Consider the following 20,262-nt stretch of genomic DNA (forward strand, 5'->3'; position numbering starts at 1 on the left):
CTCTTGAGTACCAAACTTAAATACTAATCTATGCTTGGGGTCTCAGTGTTTAACAATTATAAATCTGTGAGGCGCTTTCTTTGGTGTCTTTTTAGATCAAACTAATCAATACACTTATTTGACTTCTCTAAGGAAGTCAACAATCTACATGGCTGCTGTGCTTTGGAGTTCAGTAAGGACTGAGGTGTACTCCTACTTTTCTTTTTTTTTGGTACTAGGGACTGAACCCAGGGGCACTTAACCACTGAGCCACATCTCCATCCCCCCCTTTTTTTTCTGTTTATTTTTTAATTTTGAGACAACATTTTTCTAAGTTTATGAGGGCCTCCCTAAGTTGCTAAGGCTGGTTTTGAACTTTCAATCCTCCTGCCTCAGCCTTCCTACTTTTTACAAGTACTCAACCAGGACCCCAAAGGCCGTTAAGTGCCTTATTCTTATTCAACATCTGGATGACTTTTTCTTGTGTCCCACAGAAAAAGTTCCCACAGTGTGGTGAACTCCAAGACTGATACATCCATCTGCTTACTCTTTTAGCTCAGAGTGGGCCTAAAAATTCCATGGACAAGTTATCAACTTGTCAAAGGAAAAAAAAAAAGAATTATCTCATGGAGGTATGTCACTTACTCCAGACAACCACATGTGCAAAATGTTCCCAGCAATAAAGACAATTATGAGGATTTCTGGGTCTCATTGGCCACTGTAGTCACTGTACCTCCAACTTTTCTGAAATTTCCATGTCATTGTTTGATTTAACCGAGTCCTTGGTAACCTTATCCCTGAAATGTGAATAGGCTAATCTTGAGCTAAAATTTGCTCTTCAATGCTGTATTTTTCTGGGCCTACCTACATATTATAAACTTTTCAACCTGTAAGTATACATTTGAGAGCTCACTAAGCCCTTAACATGAGAATCAACAAGATCAATAGCTTACCATATCCTTTCTCATGGTCCTATGGCAAAAATGTCTCCAGTGTGTCTTCTGCTGACTTGATTTTAGGATCTGCTTTAAACCAGATGGTGTGTCATACCAAGCAGTGGTTGTTGCTTGCTAAAAATACACATTTCTCAGCAGCTGTACTTGCCTTCTGTGAATTTCATTATGTTCTCAGAGACATTACAAAAAAACTATCATGGCCAAGATCTTCTTTTCTCTGTTGTAAGCAATAAATTGAGCTTGGTTTCTCACCACACAGCTTTGGTAGCATCTTCAGTGATCTGGTAGTAGCAATCTTCATCAGAATTCGTCCTAAGCACTCATCTGAGAAGACTTCAGATTATTAAACAGTAACAACCATACTTTTTATTTGTACCCACCCCCCGCAACTAAGATTGAACCCAGGGAGGTCTACTACTGGGCTACATCCTCAGCCCTTTTTTTTTAAAATATTTATTTTTCAGTTTTAGGTGGACACAATATTTTTATTTTTCATTTATGTGGTGCTGAGGATCGAACCCAGTGCCTCACGCATGCCGGGCGAGTGCGATTCCACTGAGCCACAACCCCAGCCCCAATCCTCAGCTCTTTTTACATCTTATTTGGAGACAGGGTCTTGCTGAATTGCCCAGGCTGGCCTGGAATTTATCATCCTCCTGCCTCAGCCTCTCCAGTAGCTGGGATTACAGGCTAGTGCTACTGTGCCAGTTCTATTTGCCTTTTTATATTAGCAAATGTTATGGATGCAATCATAGCTGCTGTTTGTTCTTTTCCTAAAATCTCTCACTTCCCTGAAAAATGTTGGTCACTATAGAACCAGGGTCTTGTCCCTCCTGGAAAAAAAGCTGAGAAGAGATCAAGTACATTGAGGAACAGCTTGTTACAAATCTAAAGCAGGAAGGCGGGGTGATGCAGTCAAAGAAACAGGCAGTGATTTCCTCTGCAGTCAGTTCCCTGGTGTTCTGCAATATGGGAAGGGTCTGGCAAAGGAGTGGGGAGAAAAGAGAAGAGGTTTAAAGTTGACTCTCTTTTATCAAACCTGTGATTCATTCCTGCTCCAGGACTGACTCCCAGGAATGCCAGGCCAGGGGCAAATCACAGTGTGATTAGAGGCTACTCTAATCCAATCTCTCTTCAAGTGAAATTCAGTTCTGGTGACCATCAGGGGCAGCCAAAGGGTAACAAAAAACCAGCTTGACAGGAGTAGGGCAAGAGGGGTTTATGAGCTGATTGAGTAAATTGTCTCTAAATTCCAACTGCCAGAGCTGTCCCAATTTTCTTCCATCTATCTCCTGGCTCCTAGGGGTTGAGAGCAGGGCCTAGGATTAGAAAATTCTGCTCCCCAAGCAAGGAATGGAGCTGTACTTGGAACCCTGAGAACAGGGGTTCCTATAGGGTATCTATAGGGGAGCTGGGGCTATAGGTAGGGACAGGAAGACTGTCACCAACTGACAACTCTCCAGAAGCAAAGGGCCCTGTGGTGCTAGATACCAGGAATCTGGGCTTCTCTTGACAGAACCACCTTCCCACTGTTACAGTTGTCCGGAAACTCAAAGCAGCGAAAGTTTTCTGGTGTTGGAATGTACTCCCAAGGGAGGTGTGGTGAAGATTTCCGAGTGGGGTAGGAAACGGTCACTTTCTAAGTCCTCCGAGGCTGAGCTCAAAAGCTTGCCGTGACTTGTTTTGTGGACACTTCAGATGGGCCATACAACGTGTGATTTAAGTACAGGTGTTTGGGTTCTTTGGGTCCTGCTGTGGTTACTTGATTGATGTCCTCCATCCCTGCGCTGGACTGTGAGCCCTGGGCGCAAGGTAACCAGTGTTCTTCAGTAATCCTTTGAATTTCCGGGCTCTCCTGGTCGCCAGGCTAAGCCCTGCTAAGGGTTCCACGCAGCTTTGACCACAGTCTTTCGACACCACCATGAAGAATTAAGTAAATATCAGGTTGGAGAAATCCAGGGCAACAGAGATTCAAGGCAGTCTGCTAGTGCAGTGGAGTTCAATCGGAAAAGAGGAACTCCGCAGTTAAAAAAGAAAAAAACTCTCGGGGGTCAGAACCTGCCCACTTGCCCCTGAGCACCACCCGGGCTGCGCGACAGGCCCGCGTGTTCCACAGGGCCCGGCGGGCGCGCGCCAGGCCCGCTCCCGGGGAGGCTCGCTCTCTGGGTTGGTGCCGGCCAACCGGCCTCTCCCAGGATTTGTGACGTGCCGGGGGCAGCAGCGGTGACGGGGCCACCACACAAAGCCGGCACTCTCCCAGACCAAGAGCCCCGACGGGAGGGGGAGGGGGCGGGGAGCGAGGCGCCCCCCGGCGCCCGGGCTCCGCGCAGCATTAAAGTGAGCTCCGACTCCGCGGCGGCGGGGGGCGGGCGCCGGGGAGGCCGGGAGCGCCCGTCGCGCGCCTGGCTGCTGTGGCCGCGCTGGCCGTCCGCGCGCCCGGCTCTCCGGGGCCGCACCACGCCCCCTCGGGGGTGGAGCCTTGGCCAGGGGCGGGTCCGCAGCTGGCGGCGCCCGGGTCCGGGGCGGGGGTTGTGGCAGCAGCTGCAGCATCGGAGGCGAGAGCGGCGCCGGGAGTTGCTGCAGCGGAGGCGGAGGCTTCTCCAGGACGCGTCCGGACCGCGCAGCCGGAGCCCCAGCCCGGAGGCGCCGGGCGGTGCACTCGGTGCTGCTGCTATCGCTGCTCTCCCGCAGCCACCAGGTCCCCCGCTGCCACCAGGGCCCCGGCTGCCTTCAGAGCCTCCGTCGACCCCGCCGTCGTGTGCGCCCCAGCCGGGACGCCGCCCCCGGCCGGGTCTCCACTTCTCAGCCGCACCTTCCATGACAGCGCCCGCGCGAAGATGGCTGCGAAGGGCGCGCACGGCACCCACCTGAAGGTGGAGAGCGAACTGGAGCGCTGCCGCGCCGAGGGCCACTGGGACCGCATGCCCGAGCTGGTCCGGCAGCTGCAGACGCTGGGCATGCCTGGCGGCAGCGGAACCAACCGACGATCCAGCCCGAGCTCCAGGATCGGCTCTCTGGACACGGGTGAGTGAGGGAAAGGACTGGTTGGAACCACCAGCAAGCGCGCGAAAAGCACCGCCTCCTCCAGGAAGGGCGCCTTGACTGTCCCGGCCAGCAGCCTGGCAGTTAGGAAGGTTCTGGTACCCCAGGAGAAAAATCGCATGCATATTAGGTGTTTGGAGAGAAGGGAGATAAACGGCTTTTGCTCTCTGCCCTTTAGGATCGGCGAGTAGTTCTGTCTACAATGAAATGGTGGTAGCTGCACACATCCAGTCAGTGTGTGGACAGGACTCTAGTCTCCCCAAACTCTTATCAGGTGAAGGCTGTGTCTCCCCCTTTTGCCCTCCCCTTTAAACACAGCCCGCTCCACAGCAGACAGGAGTGGAGGCTTATTGAGTACCAGTAGTTTTGTGAAGTGAGGAAGAGGCTGGCGAACCTCAGTTTCCTCATCTGTGGTGAACTCGGACCCTATCCAGCCCAGGCAGTTGGTGGCTTTAGCAGTAGGGCTGGTTTGACTGGGCTGGGCTCTCGTGCTGGGGCGGGAAAGCACCCTGATGGGGTGGCGGGAACACCCCGCCCAGTATCTAACCCTAGATCCTGTTCCCTCTCAGGCCGAGAGCTCGCCCTGAGTCCCCTTCGTGTGCGCAGCCACCTGGGAGCTTTTGTTGAAGGAGACAGAGAGTAAATACAGATATAAAGAGTTTTTAAAGATTGCCCAGCCTGGAGAAGTTTCTGTGGGGGAGACAGGATGATAATAATAATGATTAACATTGATGTGATGCTGTGTGCCAGCCGCTGACCTAAAGACTTTTCAGTCAAATCATTACTTTTCAAGGCAACCCCAGGAGACGTTACTCCTGTTTGTCCCACTTTACAGATGAAGAAACTGAGGCCCAGAGAAGTTAAATAACTGGATCATCCAGCCAGTAAGTTAAGGGAACAAGATTTGAACCCAGGTTCAAAGTACAACCTAATCATTTGCATTATCACCTCTCAAAAATACATAATGCAGAATTCCTACCCTCAAAGAACTTCCGAAGTGGATGGGAATCAAGGAAGTGATTGGAGGGTGATTGTGTGTTGGATTGTAGAGCTCAGAGGAGGGTAGATGGTTTTAAGGAAGCAGCAGAACTTGTACTGGCCCCTGTGTTTGGGAAGGGAAGGGTGTGTTTGCCCAAGGAGGAAGGATGGGAGGGTCCTGAGGAGCTTAGTGACAATCTGTTTGAGGCTTTGAAGTTGGTTTAAACCTACTTACGCATGAAACTGAGGGGTGGTGGGCAGAGCGGCAGACGTGCTTTGGGAGAAGCTGGTAAGCTCCCCCCTCCAGGGCAGAGTGGATAAGTTGCAGGGGCCTCTGTCCCCTCTGTGGGGGGGGGGGGGGAAGATGAGAATGGGGCCTTGACTCCTGGGTGAGGTGTGTGAATCTGAGTGCGGGTGGCACCCAGAGAAATGTGTAAGGCCCAAGACAGGAACTGGGGCCTCCTTGCATTCACATGGGCCAGTATTTCTAAGCTGTTCCTTAGAGGTCTCAATGAGGTTGCATAGTTCGTTAATTGGTATCCCACAAGAAAAGGGTTTAGGGAGCCAACAAGCTGAGAAATTGGAAGAAAATAATTCAATGATGGGGCTGGGATTGTGGCTCAGCGGTAGAGCGTTCGCCTAACACGGGCAGGACCTGGGTTCCATCCTCAGCACCACATAAAGATAAAGACATTGTGTTGTGTCCATCTACACCTAAAAAATAAATATTAAAAAAAAATTCAATGATGTTAAACAGAGAAAACAAACAAACAAAAACCCAGCAACAACTGCAGAACCTTAATGTATCCACCTGCATGTGATGTGAAAGACAAGGCTAGAGGATAAACACGTTTCTCAATCTTCAGTTGACCATATTCTATGGATCATCATTGGGAAACATTGGTACAACATAAGCAGTTGATAATATGGTATAAAGAGCTGTCTCTATTTTTAAAATTCTTGTAAACCCCTAGGCATGGTGGCGCATACCTGTAATCCTAGTGCTCCGGAGGCTGAGACAGGAGGTTTGCAAGTGCAAAGCCAGCTTAAACAATTTAGTGGGAGTCTGTCTCAAAATAAATAAAAAGGGCCGGGATGTGGCTCAATGATTAATCACCTCAGTTCAATCCTTGCTACCAAAACAAAACAAAACAAAACAAAATTCTTGGAAACAGCCTTATGAGGAGGGCTAAGATTTGTCTCTGTCTTAGATGTAGGAACAACAAGGCCCAGAGAGGTCACAGAGTGTCTATGTGGTAAAGACTGTGCCCACACCTGAGTTTCTTCCAGCAGACCTACAGGTGGCAGAGGTAGAGATTGGAACCTGGGCTGGTGTCACTGTGAGAACCGACCAGTTTAAGGAGGGAAATGGAGGGGCAGTTGGGTCTCTCCTCCCAACTTCTGAGTTTGGTTCTGAGTGACTTTTCTCGCACTGTTAAACCCAGATGCACAATCCGCAGCACACATGCACGCACGTACACATGCGCACACATGTAGGTCCACACACACGTGAATGTGAGGAATGAAAACAAATGACTCCCAAAGCCCACGCACAGCACATTTTTAGGTTGACTGGTATTTGCTTCTCTCTCTTAGGGTTTCTTGGCCACTCAAGATAATGTGAGCCTATTCTTTTTTTTTTTTTTTTTTTTTTTTGGGGGGGGGGGTGGGTGTTGGAACTGTCCAGAAGGGAGATTCTTAAAGTCTCTCCTGACCTGTTGGACTCTTGTCAGGGACCTGAAGCTTCAACAGTGCGGGAGGGGCAGAAGGCACTAAGCTGGAGAGCTGACTCCCACTGAGCCCCAGGTCCTGTTAGAGGTTTCTACAGAAACTAAAAGTAGCTTCCAGAACATAGATTCCACTCCAGGGAATAGAGAGAATGGAGCCTGGGGGGCCCTATCGAGTGGTATAAAAAATATGAGGAGACACTGAAACAGAAGAGGCCCCCCCACATCCTTTTCCTATCTGAGGAGCAGCTCCTCACCACCACCCTGGGAGAGGGGAGTTAATACTCTTTTGGAGTTTCTTCAAACTCACACCCCATTTAGATTTGGTTCACTTGGGGCAGGGGAACCCCCAAAATGTGGCCAGGGGTTCTGGGGTTTGTTCACATAAAAACAAAGAGCCCATCTAAGTGTTTTTTTTTTTTAAAACTTTATTATTATAAACAATTACCAAAACACTTTAAAGAAGACTGAATCCCACGCATCATCAACCAGCTTTAGTGATCACGAACTCAGACACAATCTTGTTTGAGCAAAATCTCAGCCCATTTCTCTCCCCCACGTCAATATTTCAGTATGAATTTATTAAATAAGAACTCTTTTTAAAAAATCCACCATGCCATTGCTACCTCTCCAAAAACTCTAGCAATGACATTTCCCAGTCTATTAGGGTCCAAGGAAGGCCACACACTGTGTGTGGCTGTTGGATCGTCCCTTCCTCCCAGCATTTTACAAGAAAATTTGAAACATACAGCAAAGGTCAAAATTTTGCAGTGAACACTTGCAACCGCCCCCCCCCCCCCCCCCGAATCTGGATTTTTCATTCACCGTTCACAGCTTGGTTTGTTGTGTCTGCTCCTCTTATTACCTCATCTGTAGTCACCCCATATTTTTGTTTCGTTTTTTAGCTGGATGATTTCTTTCTCTCCTCCTCCTCCTCCTCCTCCTTCTTAAACTGGAGATTGTTCTGAACATTTCTGCAGTTGAAGTTGGGAGAGGTGTTGGGGGCAGGTGGCCTCTCTTGAGTTTCCGCCTTTTCCTCCCCTGGTTGTGGTTGGACGGCCCCAGCCCTGTGTGGGGAGCAGCTGCCGAAACCACCATGCTCTGTTTAACCGAAGGGGAAGGGCCTGATCTGAACCCTCCTTCCTGGATGGACCCACATTTCCTAACTACAGATTGGCAGGCTTTGGGGGGAGACAGTGTGTTTTAAATGAGGTCTGAGCAGGAGACAGGTGGTCTCCAAGTTGGTCCTGAGACCTGGCCCCCTGAGAGAGGCTGCAAGGGGCTGGGAGCTGAGAGGACTTAAGGAAAGTAGCTGCCAGAAACCTTCAAAAGGAGAGTGAGGAAATGGGTGGCCATGAGATCAGACCCCCTCTAGGCTTCTGCTGGAGCCCTTGACCCACACCCAGCAGGGAGTAGGTCTCAGACTGAAAGGATGTTCCAAAGCAATTCCCTTAGCTTTGGGGAGACAAGGATTCCTTTATCCATCTGGATTCTTATTTTAACAACTGAAATTTAGAATGTTTAATTCCAAAATATCTTTTTGTTCCACTGAGGGGCAAATGCAATGGAAAGAAGAGGGGAAAGGGATTGAGGGGTGGGGCCGGGAGAAGGAGAAATGAGCAAGGGGACAAAAGTGAATTTCTGATACCCACTGAGAGTCTGCTAAACAAAAAACAAGACTGAGTGGGGAGAATGCAGAGGAGAAGGACCTGAAGTGTTCATAAACAAATATTCTGACACTCACAGGTGCATGAAAGTGAGAACAATTCTAATCCCTGCCCTAGAATTTACTATTAGTTTTTAACCAACTCTTTGCAGCTTGGAGACTGTTATTTATTTTTAAATTACCAGAAGCTCTGCTCTGGTTGGGATGCAGGACAGATGATTTTTTGCTTGTGTTATATTATTATCGATAGTGACCCTAAGGATATTGTTATCTTTATCATCATTTACAAAGTGGAAATAATATCTACCTCTTAGGGTTGTACAGGTTAAATAAAACTATAATAAAGTGCCTGGCACTTAGTAAGCCTTCATCAAACATTAGTTCCTCTTTTGCAGTAAAGACACTCTTATGGTTTAGAGCAGTGCTTCTCAAATGGTTTGTGGTGAGCGATTAATATTGTTTAAATCTCCAATCTGCTGTGCTCTGATACTTTTCTTAAAATACAATATAAATAAAAATACAAGAAGAAAAATACATGAAGTACCCCCTCAGTTTTTTTTAGCATTAGATTCAACAAACTCAAAATGACTCTGTCAGATTTCCACCCATGCACTCTATGTTTTGCACCTATCTGATGCCTGCACCAGCCCAGGGCCTTACTGGGCAGCACCGGTTCAGAAGGCACTCCCCATTATTTTGGGAAAAGGGGTGTGCTGGGAGGGGAGCAGGTTTCTTTTGACTTGAAAGCACTGAACTAAGGGGCTCTGGGAGTGCTGGGTCTGGCAGGTGAGTGGCGGGCAGGGTGGCCTGGTTGCTGAGCCTGTGCAGAGGCTCCTCAGGGCAGAGGGGCGTGGACACGCCCAGGGGTGGAGCCTGGGGAGGAGCGCATTTCTCTCCAGTTTTGCCAAAGCGAAGCCTATTGGATGGGGCGAGCCACTTGCCCAGAGGCGCTCAGCTCAGGATGCCACTGGAGACTGGCACTTGCCACACACTGATGGGTAGCCCGCCCTCCTCCTGGCTGAGATTTGGAAATGAAGATTGGCTTTTAGTCCTGGGTTGACTGAAAACTTACTTTTGACTACGTAATATATTCATATGCTACAACATGCCCAAAGTACCAGCAAGCGAAGAACAGAAAAACTTCACATCTTTGCACCCTGTCGTCAGCCAGCAAGGTTTTCAGTGTGTGTGTGTGTGTGTATGTGTGTGTGTGTGTGTGTGTCCTGTCACCAATTTGTATGCGTTAACACACAGCATACGACAGGCACTCCTGTTCACTCTGTTTTCTTACCATTTATCTTGCAGTTCATTCCATAACAGCATACAGAGCATCCTCGTGTCTTTGGCTGTATGGTGTCCCTTGTGGACATAATCATACTTCAGCCTCCTGTTTGGACATAAAAGCTGTCTCTACTTTTCTGCTAGTATAAGTAATGCTGCAGGAATTATCTTATGCATAGTTCATTTTATACATGTGCAAGGGCGTCTCTAAGAGTGGAATTGCTGGTGCAATGGGGTTATACAAAAATGATTTTGATATATTACCAAAATGGTTCTTTATAGAGTTTTCCACCAACCTGGGCCCCCTCACGTGGATGACTGTTTGATCCAAATACTTTTTTTGGCCATTTCCTCAAAATAGTAATTTTTTAAAAAATCATGAGGTAAGTAGCAAAGGATCCAGTAGCAGGTGTTCCCGGGATTTTGGGTCTGAGACTGCTCTCTACAGGGAGTTATCCCTTAGGAAGGGAGACTCCTCTCTAGAGCCTGTAATTGTGGACTTGTGGCTTTGAGACTGAGCAAACAACAGGAGTGATCCTGAGAGTGAGGAGGGAGTGGGTCCCCTGGGTAGGTCCAAAGACAGCATCATGGCAACAGAAAGAGGACTCCAAAAAGATGGGACTGAGAGCATGCATTCCTAAAGACATTTGTTGGGTAGGCACTTAACTCCCAGAGCCTGATGGCTTCTTCTCTGGGAAGTTGAGAGAATGTGATTGACAAGTATTTATTAGGCACTGACATTGAGTGGCAGGTCTAGTCCTATCTCTGGGAGAGGGACACTGAGCATAGCTACTTTAGGTTGCAGTGAAACTCAAACCCTACACAGGGTGAATGTATATATACCTGGCTTTCATGCCCAAGTCATCCCTGGTGCAGGTAGTGGGAATATGGTGGTCACAAGACTGGAGTTTCCAGTGTGGCAGGGAGAGGCAGCAGATTCAACCAAGCAATGTGAGCTACCTGCCCGGTGGTCAGGTATGCAAATAAGCTACCCTATGAGTGACAACTCCAGAAAATGCAAGTATTAAGCATAAGGATTTGCCTTGCTACACAAGTAAATGTGCTTCCCACTTGAACTCTGACTTGACTGCTAGGTTATCCCTAGGACACATTAAAATACCTTAAAAATGGAGAAAACCAATTATGATTACACAGAAATTAGAAGCATGTGAAAATGAGTTATTAAATCACCTTCATACTTTTCTTCTTCAGTCCTTTGAGATGATTCCTACTTGATTTAAGAACTTAGTACCACATCAGGGCGTGATTTTAGCCTTCATTTTAAATTCTGAAATTCTGAAAATTTGTCTGCAAGTCTTGGGAACTCTGCTGCCTTTTCAACTGCTTAAACCTGGCAGGAAATAAACCCAAAAGGGAGATTTGTGTTGTGATCATGGTAGAATGCACCCCACCACCGCCGCTGCCGTCTTAAAGTCTGTTTAAGTTTATGGCAAATGTGTCTTTATTCTCTCAGACCTGAGCTGTTCCTGTGCTGGGTGGTGTCCTTGGGTGGGGGCAGGGCGGGGTGTGTGTGTGTCCAGGAGTATGTACCATATCCACATGTGCTTTGTTTAAGGGTTGTGGCCCTCACTACCCACTCTGATCCCTGCCTTGTTTTTTAGATGACTTTGGGAAATTGCTGCTGGCAGAGGCCCTCCTGGAGCAATGTTTGAAGGACAATCACGCCAAAATAAAAGACTCCATCCCTTTGTTAGAAAAGACTGATAGCAGAATGAATGAAGCCAAAGATTACCTGAGCAGCATCCTTAACCACGGGAAGCTGCCGGTGAGTTGTCAACCACAAGCTTGGGCCTCCTTGCCTGGCCTGTTCTTTCTTGTCTCCCATCTGCTGTCCAGACTCCCTGGAGTCATTGGGTCACCTGAATAGCAAGTCTCTCTTGAGGTTTCAGTACAAGGGTCACAAGCCACATGTGATCTTGAGCACTTGCGATGTGACTTGTCCAGACTGAGATGTGTGTAAGTGTAGAACATGTACTGGATGTCCATTACATAGTACTAAACAAGGAATATAAAAGAGGTCACTTACTTTTTATATTAATTAATTGCTTACATGTTCAAATGAGAATCTTAGACATATTAGGTTAAAGAAAACATTAAAATTAATTTTACTTGTTACTACCTTTTAACATGTGAATGAAAATTTTACTAGAAATTTTTGAATTACACATACAGCTCACACTTGTGACTTAAGTTATATTTCAATTGGACAGTCCTTGGTTGATCTAATATGTGCCTGGCTGTTTGGGCTTCTTAAAGGCTTCTTGGGGAAAAATATCTTAGCCTGTGATCTACTTAGAAACAGCAAATAGGTAGAGCTGACTAGCAAGAGAAGGCCTCAGAGTAGAGCAAGCCAGATTAAGTCTATGTACATTTATGAGTGCCTATTATATGCAAGGCACTGAAGAAAGTTGGCGGAGGGGTCATAACTTTTTATAGACCTTTGCTTTTCAAAGTGTGATCCACCCACCAGCAATGTGGGTATCACTGGGGAAATGGCTGGAAATGCAAAATGTGAATTAGAATCTGTGTTGTTAAGAGTTCTCAATGATTCACATATACATCGAAGTTTGAGACTGTTCTAGATTAATATGTATCCTAAGTTATAATAGGGTTATGCATATGTCATTAGACTTAAAGAAGAAGTGATTTTTCAAGAGATATTCCAAAGTAATATATTTACTTTCTTAAGCACTTATTGTGGTGTGCTATGTACAATGTGTTATGCATGCTGATGGCAATCCAGAAGAATCTAGAAGAAGGTTTCAGGTCTATGGGGAAAATAAGTCTTATGGGTAAGTGAATAGCTTTTGTCCTAGGTGGACCATGATATATGCTACAGGAGTGTTATACATGAAGAGACAAGTGTAAGGGGGACTCCTCCCTGGTTTGAGGTAGAGAGCAGATTTCAGAGGATGGTGGTACTAGAATTGGACCTTCCTAGAAGCTGATCTGGAATAGGAGTCTGGGGTATGGATAAATAGAGATAGGGCTGAGCATTTTAGCCTAAGGAAACAATTTGTAATTGAAGGGTTCCTATTATAGAGAATCTCAACAAAGTTGTGAGTTTAGCAAAAATGAAGAGGTATGGTGGGTAATTAGATTGTAAAGGTATATCCAGGATGGAGAGGTTACTAGAGCATCAACTAAGACATGTGGGGCTTATTTTGTAAGCAGCAGAGGGCTGGGGGTGGAGGGAGATGGGAGACTGTTGAAAGTCCCAGTTTCTGCTTCTAGGCAGTAGGAGGTTTGCACTAGGTTAATATAATTTCTTGACCCTGAACTTATCCCTTGATCCAGTGGGTCTTCCATTTCCTCATCTGCCTATCAAAAGGTTGGACCCAAGTGGTGAATTTCAAGCTTCTTCCACTAAAACCTCTCTCTCTTTTTTTTTTTTTTTTGTTCCTCAGCTTCTTCCACTAAAACCTCTTTTTTTTTTTCGTTCTAGTAGACTTCATTAAAATGCAATCAATAAACAAGTAATTTGAATGATAAATTAAGGTCCTTCAGTGCTATCCCCCTCTCTGCCTACTGCCATCTATGGACTGGAGCACTCCTCACTGTTGCATTCTTTCTTTATTTATATACAAACTCACAAACTAGAGCTTTCCATAGGGCTGTAGGATACATGTTTGACAAGTTGCTTTTTCTTGCCAAGAGCTTTCAGTTGGAGCTTTCTCTGTGCCTGAACCCCATTTTGTATTGACTAAATATTATCCACATGAATTTTTGTACAAATGGTTTCATCTAAATTCTACTTTTGTTGTTGGTACTGTTTTAAAAATAGCTTTTTATTTTTTAAAAAAGTTAATATGTGCATTACAGGAAAAATAAAAATACAAGCAAAGAACAAAGTCATCCAGTCAAGCAGCCTAGTTGGACATGCCCCTCTAGGTCATGCATTTACATACACAACATCCCATTTATTAAATGTAAATTTAACTATTTTATTAAACAAAGACATACATAGGCACCAGTAACATGGAGAAATTTTCTGTTTTCCAGGCCAAAGCCAAACACTTGATATTGATTTAAGTAAACTAAGATATTAAAAGCAGCCTGTGGAGAGAGAGGAGGAAGATGGTGGAATGAGATGGATATTATTATCCCTATGTATGAGTATGATTGCACGAATGGTGTAACTCTACATCATGTACAGCCAGAGAAATGAAAAGTTGTGTTCCACTTGTGTAAAAATTTTTTTTTCAAAAAATTGGGCTAGAGTTGTAGCTCAGTGGTAGAGTACTTACCTAGCAAATGTGAGGCACTGGGTTCGATCCTCAGCACCACATTAAAAAAATAAGTAAAATAAAGGTATCATGTCTATCTACAACTAAAAAAATTTTTTTTAAATTAATTTTAAAAAAAGCAGTTTGGGGAATCTCTGTCTTATTCTCAAAGGTAAGGTATAGCTGGGGTGATCTCTCCATGTGGATTTCCTTGCATCCCAAATAGCTGTAATGAATGAGAAGGAGGGGTGGTCCTAAGGCACCTCCACTCTGGATCATCTTTCAAATCCTGTCCAGCGGGCACTGTGGTGCAAACCTATAATCTCAGCAGCTCAGGAGGCTGAGGCAGGAGGATTGCGAATTCAAAGCCAGCCTCAGCAACAGCGAGGAGCTAAGCAATTCAATGAGACTCTGTCTCTAAATAAAATACAAAACAGGCCTGGGGATGTGGCTTAGTGGATGAGTGCCCCTGAGTTCAATCCTCAGTTACCCCACTCCCCTCGTTCCGCGTGCCCCCAAAAAAGATCCTGTTCAGCTCATTTGTATCCAAGAAGGTGAAAACATGCCACTTGCTAGATTTCTGTTACCCACTGAGCTCCAGGCATTGTGGCATCCTATTGAGGCTTCCTGATCACCTTCTGCAATGGTATTTACTTTTGCCCCAGTTCTGAGCCCCAGGAAAGGTGATCCCTACACCAAGGACCACACTAGCCTAGTAGGTACAGGACTGGAACCGAGGCCCATCTGTTCTGTCTCTGCATCCCAAGCTCCAGTGCTCTCTGTGCCTCCTTGGTGCTGCCTCCCAAAGTATTGGAATAGAAATAAGATAATTACTGAGGAACTTGGATTAATTTAAGGATGATGATAGCCCTCCTGCTTTAATAGGTCCCATGTTAGGAAGTATTTCCTCATCTGTTCTTTCCCCCTGTGTTGCTGTCTCCATGAAGTCATTCTTCCCTTCATATGGACAGGGACGATGAGGCACAAATAGAATAGGTGACTGATGATCCATCACACAGCAAGGGAGCAAGGGACCTCCCCCCTTCTCCCGCAAGCTGAGCACTTGCTGACAGCTGCCTAGCCTCCTTCCACTGGACCAGGTTTATGGTTGAGAAGCTTTTTTTGTGGGGGGATCGGGGGAGCAGTAAGGAGATTGAACTCAGAGGCGCTCGACCACTAAAGCCAGTGTCCCAGCCCTATTTTGTATTTTATTTGCTTAGTGCCTTGCTGTTGCTGAGGCTGGCTTTGAACTCTTGATCCTCCTGCCTCAGCCTCTCGAGCCCCTGGGATTACAGGCATGCGCCACTGTGCCCGGCTAAAAGTAGCTTTTTAAGTAGCACAGGTTCAGCTTTATGAAACAGTCACTGCATCGCTCCTAATTTTCCCCCAGCTTGGTGGAAGCTCTATTGTAAACTGTCATTGGTTCACTAGCAGCCACCACTAGGCACACCCCGTCATCATGCCCTGAAATGTGTCCTTGTGAGCCTTGCTGTCCCTTCCCCATCTTCAACAGAAGTGGGTAATCAATAATTACTCATACCCTATATTTATCTAGCTCCTTTCTCAGGAACAGTTCAAAGTCTTCTGGACTTTGCCCTATTAATGCTCTTAGCATGGCTGCATGGGGTGTGGGGAGTGGGTGCCCTTGCCTCTCCCTCACCAGTGAGGACAGTTAGGACTGAGCAAGGAGGAAATGAGCCCGTGGCTTGAGACCAGTACACAGAATGGCAGAGTCATCGCCTGGCTCAGAAGTGCTGTAGGCTGCACCCTTCTGGGGATGTGTCATCTGTGGCCCTGGCCCAGGAAGTGGGTGGCCTCTTTGGGAAATAAATTCTATGTCAAATGCCCTTGAAAAATTCAGCCTTTGAGAGTTAGCCAGGAGTCAGGGCAGACCAGGTGAGCAGGGGCTGATGGAGCCTAACCTGTAGAAGTGTAGTAGGGGTTCAGCAGAAGGGTGTCCCCTGGTGCTTATGTAAGCTTCCCCAGAGGGGGTGGGCCTGAGCAAGGCCCAAAGATGGAAAGGATCTGGGCAGGCTGAGAGGAAGGAGCCCTGAGTGAGCAAAAGCAACAGAGGAATATGTTTACAAAAACCAGAAACCAATAAGGGAAGGAGACTTTGGCCTCCCCGGGGGCCTGGCTCTGCCTCCGTTTTGCTTCTCTTAGTTGGCTTCTTGGAGGCAGTAGATGATGGGAAGTGCTCGAGGCTCCCCCTGGGGCCACAGGTACCCCAGCTCTTAACTCATAGGGAAACAAGGGAAGTACCTTCCTACCAGTGACAGAGGCCAGGGGTTGGGGCCAGAGCTGTATCTCCAGGGAGCTTTGTGGACAGATTGGTGCCCTTGTGGCAGGGATACTGGCCAGAGCCTAACCCAAAGGGATTATGGGTTGGCTGAGCAGAGGGATAGAGGGAGGGGCTGCAGCAGATGGCCTCATGAAGTGGGGGACCTCGGAGTGGGACTGGGCCCATGGCCAAAGCCAGAACCCAGAGCCAGAAGTGGTCCAGCTCCAGGCTGGCTCAACCTCCCTCAGCCAGCAGCATTGGGCGCTCTGGCTGTGAACACAGCCTGCATGAGGGAGGTGTAGTCGAGGCAGACCAGACTTCCTTGAGAAAGTTTGAGAAAGAAATCAGGTTTGAATTCAGGCACTTTGGGCCTCCTGGGCTCTGCACTTTGTTCCACTTCTGATAACATGAGGACAGCAACCTGGAAGGCCCTCTCCTGTCTTCTGTCCCACACTGCTGATATGGCTGTTCCTCCCCTAGAAGGTCCTGCTGCTGTGGATGTAGGTGTCAGCTTCAGGGTCCTCGTGGCTCTTTCTGAGGCCTTTTCACCCAATTATACACTTGCATATGTATTTGTATATGTATATAAAGAGGACCCCCAAAATTATAAGCTTCGGACCCCACAAAACTTGGCTCAGTCTCTGTGTGCCCTTCCCTCCCCCACTTGTATTCAGGATAAGTGTCTGGATTCCTAAGTGCCAGATCTGGGCTGGACCTTTGGGTGCTTCAGAAGAGAGGACAGGGCCCTGTCTACAGTTGCCTGGAGTTTAGACATACACGTGAAGCATTAGGGAATCATAATCATTTCCTTAAGAGCCACATTGTGCACAGTGGCTCACAGGTGTGGAGGGAGGGGACTGTGGTCATCAGGGAAGGCTCCCTGGAGGAGGTGGGGAGTTCTGAGCAGGGCATGAGGCTGTAGCACAATGGAGAATCTTCATCCTAGGATACTTGGTGGTGGAGGGGTGGAAGCTTTTGGGGCAGAGCCTGCTAACGTGTCCTTGTCCTTACAGCCACAGTACATGAGTGAGGCCATGCTGATCCTGGGCAAGCTGCATTATGTGGAGGGCTCCTACCGAGATGCCATCAGCATGTATGCTCGGGCTGGGATCGATGACATGTCTATGGAGAACAAGCCCCTGTATCAGATGCGACTGCTGTCGGAGGCATTTGTCATCAAAGGTAGCTCTGAGCACTGGCTTGGGCTCCCCACCACCATGCCCAGCCCATTCCACTCTGGCCCCCAGGTGTCTGGAGCAGGTGGCAGCTCTAGGGCAGTGGCTACAGTCTCGAGGGTGGGCCTGTGGGGCACTTTCCAGGTACTGACCCTGGGTAATGCGCAGACACTGCTGTCCAGGCTGGGCACTGCTGATGGCAGCCTGCTGCCCAAGTGGGACATCAGAGGACTCAGGTTCTCGTCCTGCCTCTGTTGACAACCAGTTACCCTGCTGTGTGCCCTTGGGCAAACCGCCTCTTGACCTTTCTTGGCCTCAGTTTATCTGTCTGTAAGACAGGTTGATGATACCTGCCTCCTAGGGTTCCTGTGACCAGGAGGAGTCAACTGAGTTGTGCAACCAGGTTCAGAAAGGCTTAAAAAGTGTGCCATCGTGTTCCAGGCTGGCTTTAGTGACTGACACTGGCTATACATGGGTGCTCAAGAGTGTAGAGGAGTCTCGTTCTTCAGATGTTGGACATCTGTTAGGAGCCGCCCAGGGAGGGGTTGCTGGGATCCCGTGATAAACAGTTCCTGCTCTGGAGGTGCTCATAGTTTTCCCAGGGCAAAGGGCAGCCTGAAGGGAACTTAGGGACACCAGGTCCATGATACAGGAATTTCATGAGAGGGTCAGGGAAGTCATGCCGTTGAAGTGGCTTGAATGTGCTAAAACTTGCCTGCCTTCAACTTCTAGCCTCCTTCTTCCCCAGATCCATAAACCCTGGGTTGGGCGTGAAGGTGGCCCTTGGTGACAGTGAGGTCTTAGGAGCCTCACTGCCTAGACTGTTGTCAAGAATCTTGGAGGTTTGATCATCCCCCTATTTCAGCACAAACCAATCCCCAGAGAAAAGTCTAAAAAACCCACCAGTGGTCCTGTGGGGATTTGGGACCTGGCATTGGTAGAGCATGTGTTACCCTCTTTCTGTCGTAGGTAGAAACATGTTTTCTATCTTACAGAGGAACACTGAGGCCCAGAGAGGATATGTACTTTTCCCAAAGGTACCCAGATTTATGGTGGAGCCAGGACTGGAACCTGCATTCTCTGATGCTGGCTTTGGAATATGTGCACCCTGTGCCTGCCCCAACACACCCATTCACTTGTCTCCTTTGGGTCCCAGTAGGCGTGACAGAGACATCTGTGGAGGACACATCCTCCTGGAGGGGCTTTCCTGAAGGTTGTTTGTCCACCCTGGGTGCCTCTGTCCCTTCCCCCCTGAGTCCACAGTGTCCCAGGAAACCTGTCGAGTCAGTCCTGTGGGCAGACCCAGCACCAGCTTGCGGGAGGGAAGGGGCCCTTCCGGAGGGCCCAGCCTGTGGGGGTCTTCTCCCTTTGCTCACCCATCCCCGTCGCTGTGCCTCTGGCACAGGCCAGTCTTGGGGATGATCTTCTGTTGGCATTTGGGTCCTTTGGTCTCTTGGAAACCACTTCTGCCATGGACACCCTGAAGCGAAACCCTCCCTTGGGTGTCCCTTTGGTCCTTCTTCCTGTCAACCTGGCTCAGTACATATGGCTCCCTGTCTCCTGCTCTCTACTCTTTCTAGCATGCCTCCAGCTTCTTGGGGGAACACAGTCCTGGTGGTCAGAGGTCCTGCCGGGGAGGTAAGGAGCCGGCGCTGCTGGCAGGGGCTGCGGGATGGCGTGCTGTGCTGACTTCCATCCCTCAGTGACTGCACGTGGCCCCCTTGCCTGCCTCCTCTCTGCCTGTCCTCCCTGTCCTGTTGCAGTGACTGCACCTGCTGCTTGGCATGCTAAGGCTCACCTGACCCTGCATGTGCCTGAGACCATGCACCAGGCCACCAGGGTGTGCATGACGTTGACTTTCCTGGATTTGGGAGGGTCTGGTGGGTGTCTCCATGAAGAGAGTGAAAGGCCGCACGCAAAAGGGGATGAGGAGAACTGGTCATCCGACTGACTTTGTTTGAGAGCAAGAGGGCAGTGACAGCAGGAGGTTCCTAAGTTCAGGAATAATATCCATTAGGCCCTCACTCCAGGCTAGGTGTGCCCCCACTGAATCCCCATAGTTGGTGTCCCCTGCATTCCATGCCACAGTAGGGTTAGGTGGCTTCTGTGACATCTCATGGGAACACAGGAAGTGGCAGAGCCCATATTTAAATCTAGGCAGCCAGAGCTCATAGATATCCTGTGGTTCTGCTGCTCAGAATTCAGAAGTGATGTAGGCCTCCTCAGAAACCAAGAAACCAAGGCTGGTGAAGTGCGACTTACCTGGGACATGGATTGGCTTGCTTTTGGTCTGGAATCCTCCAGGTCCAGGCAGCCTCCACAGGAGCCTCCCTGGCCTCCCAGCGCTCCTGGTCTGGCCATTATAACACAGTTTTGAGACCATTTTGTGTTAGGTTCTATGGTTCCATTTGATGCCACCCAGAGGGGTGAAGAGCTTGGGTTTGCGATACACCTGGATGGAGGGAGAAGACAGGGCCCATGTGCCCTGGGAGACTGTGAGTGGGCCAGGTGGGGAGGCTCTGTGGGGCCCAAATATGGGCGTCTCCAACTTGGAGTTGTTGTTCTTGTTCCAGGAAATCAGGATCAGGCTCTGCATAACTGCCCCACCTTCAAAAGACAGCCTCACCCTCTATCCCCTTTAGAGCAGAGAGTCTTGGCAGTGTGACCCTCTAAGCATCACTGATAAGGACTCAGTCTTTTGGGGCAGTGGGGAGTGATGCGCATCCTTGTTAGATCCAAGGAGCTTTCTGACTCTCTGGGAGGCTTCGGATGCCAACCAGGGAGCTTGAACACTGCAGCAGTCTTGAGATATACACGTGTAGGTCTGTGGGCTGGAGAGCACACAGTGGGTAGGTTGAGTCCACCCGGTGAAAGGAGTTAGTGTCCATATCACATTTGTTCAGAAACAACAGAAAACCACGTTTCCCCCA

General features: G+C 48.2%; 1 protein-coding gene across 1 annotated transcript in view; it reads left to right on the top strand.

Annotated features, from left to right (window-relative positions):
* The first annotated feature begins 3,497 nt into the window (after nt 1-3,497).
* Ttc7a (tetratricopeptide repeat domain 7A) overlaps nt 3,498-20,262 on the top strand; it is a 112,659-nt gene continuing 95,894 nt past the window's right edge. The window contains exons 1-3 of the mRNA XM_076833278.2: nt 3,498-3,959; nt 11,252-11,415; nt 17,171-17,339. Of these exons, the coding sequence (XP_076689393.1) occupies nt 3,773-3,959; nt 11,252-11,415; nt 17,171-17,339 (520 nt within the window). The 5' untranslated portion in view covers nt 3,498-3,772. The remainder of the gene's footprint in view (nt 3,960-11,251; nt 11,416-17,170; nt 17,340-20,262) is intronic.

This window comes from Callospermophilus lateralis, chromosome 14 (assembly GCF_048772815.1).
Source record: "Callospermophilus lateralis isolate mCalLat2 chromosome 14, mCalLat2.hap1, whole genome shotgun sequence".
In the NCBI taxonomy this organism is placed as follows: Eukaryota; Metazoa; Chordata; class Mammalia; order Rodentia; family Sciuridae; genus Callospermophilus; species Callospermophilus lateralis.